This window comes from Ornithodoros turicata, chromosome 2 (assembly GCF_037126465.1).
Source record: "Ornithodoros turicata isolate Travis chromosome 2, ASM3712646v1, whole genome shotgun sequence".
Lineage (NCBI taxonomy): Eukaryota > Metazoa > Arthropoda > Arachnida > Ixodida > Argasidae > Ornithodoros > Ornithodoros turicata.
The window spans coordinates 65,054,560-65,060,978 of record NC_088202.1 but is presented as its reverse complement, the minus strand read 5'-3'; the positions used below and the strand labels follow the sequence as shown (position 1 = coordinate 65,060,978).

At 46.5% G+C, this 6,419-nt stretch overlaps 1 protein-coding gene across 1 annotated transcript; it reads right to left on the bottom strand.

Moving 5' to 3' along the window:
* Nucleotides 1-2,663: 2,663 nt before the first annotated feature.
* On the bottom strand, nucleotides 2,664-4,927 carry LOC135383637 (transcription factor Adf-1-like). The gene is made up of 5 exons (XM_064613021.1): nucleotides 4,728-4,927; nucleotides 4,464-4,635; nucleotides 3,806-3,873; nucleotides 3,176-3,255; nucleotides 2,664-3,105 (listed from the first exon to the last, which is right to left on the bottom strand). The coding sequence occupies exons 1-5, from the start codon at nucleotides 4,846-4,848 to the stop codon at nucleotides 2,767-2,769; spliced, it is 780 nt and encodes a 259-aa protein (XP_064469091.1). The 5' UTR covers nucleotides 4,849-4,927; the 3' UTR covers nucleotides 2,664-2,766.
* Nucleotides 4,928-6,419: the final 1,492 nt, after the last annotated feature.

Here is a 6,419-nt window from a genome sequence, read left to right as displayed (position 1 = left end):
GGTAGGGGCTGGTGGCTGTGCCATGTACGCTGCAACGTTCGGGTCACCAAACTGTAGGGTACAGAAGGACCAGCAGACAAGGCTGAATGCGAAGTGTTTAATGTGGCAGCCAGGCCAACAACTGAAAGAATCGATGGTACGCGCGCTCGATAGAAATCATGCGCGAGATACGCGTCGTGACGAAACGTCCATGGCGGCGCTCGTCGTCCATTTCCGTCGGCTGCTACAGTATCTCCCTCGCACATGAAGTTTTCCCTCGTATCTCCTTCGCGCAATGGCATCCATCATCGGAAACTACCATCAAAACAACGCATGTGATCGGCAGCTGCAAACGCACGTGGCTTTAGGTTGGTCATCACTGTTGCGTCGCAGGCCAATGCGTGCGACAGGCCGATGCGTTCAACGCGGTAGCTGACGGACATCGGTCCGTCGACATATCCTCACTGGCACGCACGGATATGCGGTAGTCGACAGCCAGCGTTCCCGCCTCCCACATTGTCTCGGCGCACATGTGCGTAGGGGGACCCAGGCAGTGCCGTGCATCGTCCGCTGCCCCACGAAATGGCAGATGCAACGTTACCGACGCTTAACGATGCTCTTGTTGAGTTTGTTGCCACTTATATGAAGACAGCAGATACTATAGACTGGCCCGCTGTGGCGCAACACTCCTCCGCGGCATTGCTTTTACAGCAAAAACTCAAACAAACTAGGACATGGGTTGGCAGCATTTTACGTAAAAGGAAAACACACGGCGAGTACCATCATCTAGTAAAATACATGCGCAGCGACAGCACGAAAGACTTTTTTGAGTACTTCAGAATGTCAAAGGAAAGGTGAGTTGTATTTAATATATTCTCGTTCCAAAATGAGGTGATATAGTGCCCACATATCGTCCTGCGTGGGCGGTATGGTACTTTTGTTAAAAACACAGCTTTGACTTTCACAGGTTCCACGTCATCTGTTCCCTCGTGGAGCCATTAATTCGGCGACAAAACACACCTTTCCGTGAGTCAATCTAACCGGAGGAGACCTGTCCTTCACATTGCGGTAGTAACGGCACAAACGTGCAAGGCTTTCGCGATTCTAGCCTTATTTCAGTCCTCCTTTCCAAATGCAACGTAACTAACAATAATATTCTTTATTTCAGCTATTTAGCCCATGGATCATCAAAGCAAATCATTGCGAAGAATTACAGGATTAGTACTGCAGCAGCGTGTGCTATTATAAGGGACACATGCAAGGCTTTGAAAAAAGTTATGATGCCAATCTACATGCTGGTATGAGGATCATTAGATAAGTGTGGTGGATGGATTGTTAGCCCAGTTATCGTAGAAGCTATAGCAGGCAGTACCCTTGTTTTTTGCAGGAACCGACAGCACAAACATGGATTGCAATTGCCGAGGACTTCTGGCACTTGTGGAATTTTCCTAACTGTATAGGAGCTACAGACGGAAAGCATGCTGTGATCCAGGCACCACCAAATCAGGGCTCAGCATTTTTTAATTACAATGGCAGTCATAGCATAATCCTGCTAGCTCTGTGCGATGCACAGTACCGATTCATAATGACTGATGTTGGGGAATGTGGGTATTGGAGCGATGGTGGCGTATTCAGGGAATGTGAAATGGGGAAGAAGTTAAAAGCAGGAGGATTTTCGATTCCCTCCTACAAGGAACTTCCGAATTCAAGTGTCAAAATGCTACTTGTTATTGTAGGGGATGCTGCATTTCCTCTCTTGAGAAATATGATGAGGCCATTCCCTGGTGCAAACTTGCCGCTCCAAAAGAAAGTGTTTAAGTATCGTCTCTCAAGAGCACGTCGTGTTGCTGAAAACACTTTTGCCATATTGGTATCGAGGTGGAGAATTTTACGACAACCAATACAGGCATCCCTGGAGACCATTAACGCCATTGTCTGGGCCACTGTATTGTCTACACAACTTCTTGAGAGTATGTGACATCCAAGAAAAGTCCAGCCCATATTGCCCACAAGGGTATGTCGATTATGAAGACAGAGATGGAAAAGTACACACTGGACAATGGCGAAAATATGGAACCCTTGCAAGCGTAGGTCGTCAGGGTAGCAACACATACACAGAAAACGCAAAAGAAGTTCGGAACACGTTTGCAATTTTTTTCTGTTCAAAGATCGGTGAGGTGGAATGGCAATACAAGATACGTAGTTTCGCGCGGTTCATCACCAGAGGATGTTACAGCAGTGGCTTGAGAGCTCCGCTACACTCTTAAAAATGAACTTCACTTCATAGCATGCTCCTAGCCAACCATCATCTTGAATGATATAGTTATCTGACCTGATTTGTTCAAAACGGGAGGCGTACGCTTTTTCTGTGACAATTATGAACTGCGTAAGTGTCACAAAATAGGCTCCGCCTCCTGTTTTCACCAAATCAGGGGTGAGAACGTTGTCATTCGGGCTGATGGTTGGCTAGGAGCGTGCTATGTGGTGAAACTCATTTTTAAGAGAGTACAAGTGCACGCTACTATCTTAAGCAACATCACACTATCATAAGTTTCCAAAACGCAACTGCATAGTTTATTATTGTCAAACAAAGTAATGAGCGAGCTAGGTGGTGTATACGTGATGAAGGCAACATCACCTTGAACCTGAGGAGGTGTGACAAATATCAGGACGACAGGGCAGAAACGGGGCGTCCTTTCTTGCGTGTATTTCTGCCCTGTCGTCCTCGTATTTGTCACCGCTCCTCAGACTCAAGAAGACTTTGCCTTCATCATATATGTAGTTATCTTATTCACTCTCTTCACCAAACTCCAAGTCAAACAGCACCTTCTGGATCTGTAGCTGCGCGAGCCTCTTTTTCTTGTTTGACAGAACCTTAAAACTGTCCCGTAGACTTAACAAAAACATTGTGTCACAGTCATCAATATGCAGGCGTGCATTCCGGCTCCCACTCGCCATCTCTGCAGTTGCTGCTGCTAAAGCCTGTGTGAGGTAGCTGGTCTCCCCTGATGCAGTCTTCCGTTCGGATGGTTTGTGGGGTGGAACAGTGGGAGGCTCGTTTCGCTCTTCCTGGTCTCGTAACGCTCTGTATGTGTCCGACGATTCAAAGGCTTGGCCAGAGCTCTCCTAGGAAGATAGCAGCTATGTTGTATAAGCCCTTTGTGTACATGCAAAAAGTTTGTGTTCAAGGTTTCACCTTGTTTTGATTTATTTCATGGCTTGTTTCGTCTGTGGGCGACGTAAATGAATCCTCGTTGATCATTGTGAGGAGAAGGCCTAAATAAGACATGTTATACAGCGTGGTGCACGGCAATAGCAAATGAAGTGAACACAGAAAGCACCAGTACCGTATACTTGCATGGACAAGCAAGTATCACATTATGTAAATGATACATGGTGACACTCACATGTCCTAGGACTTTACGGGCATGTACATATACATAAGGTCTGACCTCTTTCTGTTAAACGCCTCTGGTTAAATTACCCATGTTTTTGTATATATTTACTTGTGTATTAAAACTTTAACTGCATTTTACACTTGTGTACATATACAACCCTTTTTCTTCCCTAGTCCTGGAAGGGTTTTCGTCATGGATTGGAACTTCTGTCGATATCCTGGCCAACCTCTTGGGTGTTTTTTTAAAATGTCAAAAATGGTTCACCGCCATTCTCACTGAGTTGTCCTGCAGTGAGGAATAACTGCGATTTATACCCATCAGATAGCTCCAAGCGCTTGTTTCTGGTGTCCAAAACGTTTATTTTTAATTGCCTGAACAACATGGCCTGAAAGTTCACTATTTAGCATATAGCACTCTAGCGTACATACCCTGAGCAGTGGTCCCATGGTATTGCTCGGAGTTGCCTGTGGCATCCACAGTGTTCTGTTCTTGTAGCCTGCATTAATCATAACATCATCAGGCAGAAGAGAGATGTTCCATGTCTAATGGGGATAAAGTCTGCTGAGACAAGATGACAGACAAACACACACACAAAAACTGTAACTGCACTGTTCCCGCGTCATCTTGTCCAAGCACTGGCTGTTTAATTACTGATATTATCGTAGCATGCATTAATTATTACACATTTACTGCTATAATAACCGTGGTTTGACTTTTTTTTTCATTCCTGAACTCCACTGCACACCCACTGACATAGAATCAACAGGTGGTAATCACTGATACACCGAGTGCTGGTTACAATTAAGTTATTCCAACGGGAATTAGCCGTGAATGATTGATTTTTTCAAGTGTTTACTGAGGGTTGCACTTCATTCTGTTAAGCTGGAAAATGTCCTTCAGTTAGATAAAGTTAATTAAGGATGTTCCAAATGTACAGTCGTCGTTAACACTGCTCTGAACTAAAATGTGGAATGCGAAAATTGCGGAGTTCCCAATGAATTGAAAAATGCACAACACCTACGGCGAGGAAGCTTTCGTATACACAACAAGGGAGTTGCACTAGAGTGAAGTTATACTAATACATACTTTTTACTCTTTAAATGAGGTTTGAGGAACCCCAGATACTTATAGAGTGACCATTTGGAGGTGACGACTTCGTCACTCCCGGCACCGCTTCTTGGCCTGTCCTCTGTCGTCTGTCTGTTCTCCCGTGCGTACCTGTCTCGGATTGTTCGCCACTGTTTTTTGCACTCCTCCGCTACAATCCGTCAGGGAGCATGAAGGGCGAAGTAAAATGCTTACGAGACATGGGTCTACAACAATAACTACAAAGTAAAACGTAAAACCTACCGTTGAGCTTCAGGGTGCGTGCAATTGCCTGCCAGGCATTTTCTCGCTTCAAGGTGTCTTTATATTCAGACCTAGTCTTATCATACAACCACGGATGCTTTTCAATCTCAATGCAAAGCATTTCCTGCACGGTTACGTCGGTACATCCAGAATTTGCCGACTTTGCAACAGGCACACACACACACCGTGCACACACAGCACAGTTCCGTAGTCCGCCATTACTGCTCGCGAAGCAACAGCGCATGCGTCAGATTCACTCCTCTGATTGGCCTCCCTGTTCCGTCGAACGCTTTGCCAGGCCCCCACAGCTCCCCCTCTTCGCGGCTCTAAAAAAATGTTTGCACGTCATAAACGCGTGGTATTACTCCGTCAGGCATCATAGTTGATATCCACTGGCCGAAGGACATTGCGCGCTCCGCTATTGGTTGGCAAAGTTTCAAAAGAGCATTCTTTCGCGCGCTGCCTGTCCGGCGGGCAGTTACGAGAAGAGAAGGGAGAGAAGTGGCAGCGGCGTCTCGACGATGTCAGTTGACACCACGGTATGATGGCATTGTTCAAAGAGAAGTCCCAGATTTGTTCGTGTGTGAAGGTGACTCAGCGCGTGTTGTGATGTTTCCCGACACAAGTATCCTACGTACGAACAGTCTCTCGAGTTCAGAACTGGAATGCAGTGGTGAGCTCACGCCTGAGGAACACTTGTGAGCGCCGTTGCATCTTCAAATGCAGTCACAACGGAGACAGGATTCCGTGTCCGTGCGACAAGCATTGCCCGCTGCGTTGAAACCTTCGCACTGCAACCAACGAAAGGAGATGCTAACCGTGAAATCGCGTGCACTCGTGTGAGCGTCGCTCACTTCTGGGAGTAGAGTGTGTGTTTTTCGAGTTCGAACTTGGTCAACGAACGCAACGATTTGGACTCTGTAGGCACGGTGAATATTTGTGTCAGACTATTGAATCAGTACGATGTTTCAAATAAATGTGTATTTTGTCAAAAATTTGCCTAGTTGTTCTGGAATACGGAATATCAAGCGTCGGGCATGAAAACAAGTAAAAGTAAAAGCCGATGGTAGCCAGTACCGGGCCGAAAGGCGAGCCAAACTGAGAGACTCCTGATTGGCCGAAAGGTAGGCATCATAGTTCATTTTCATTGGTTGCATGTCCAGTGTTGCCTGAATTATCTCAAACTATGGGCTCTATGGGGAGCTGTGGGAGCCTGGCTTTGCCATGCAGAAAAGTTGAGCTGCCGCGAACTTGTGCAGGTGCGTGCGTCGGAGCTGTCCGTCAGCTCGTTGCCATGGTAACTGACGGACACATACCGACGCAACAGATGCCTGTACGTCAAAACGCAACAGTGAGGACCAACCTGAGCCAACGACGCGTCACGATATCTGACACTGTGACGTAGATTGTTTTCAAAAAGCCAGTCGTCTATTCCCCCCCCCCCCCCTCCGGCGATTTTGGCGGACCTGACTGAAAATTCGAAGGTGCGTCGGATCTGGCCAACCAGCGGCTTCACTGCGAAAGTGAGGTTCGCGAACATTTCGTGACATCAGTAGATATGACCAATTATATTGTGCTACAGAGTTTGTGTTTGAGTTTGTGCGCTGTCGGACAGAAGGTAGAGCAGCCTAACGAAAGCACTTACCAGTGTGCTTACTCAACAAAAAAGAAAAAGTGACAGCATACAACGTA

Coding starts and splice junctions, on each gene's coding strand:
- LOC135383637 (XM_064613021.1), bottom strand. CDS start 4,848: ATGCTTTGCATTGAGATTGAAAAGCATCCGTGGTTGTATGATAAGACT. Junction 4,636..4,727: donor ACGCACCCTGAAGCTCAACG/GTAGGTTTTACG, acceptor GACGGATTGTAG/CGGAGGAGTGCAAAAAACAG. Junction 3,106..3,175: donor ATGAAATAAATCAAAACAAG/GTGAAACCTTGA, acceptor CTATCTTCCTAG/GAGAGCTCTGGCCAAGCCTT.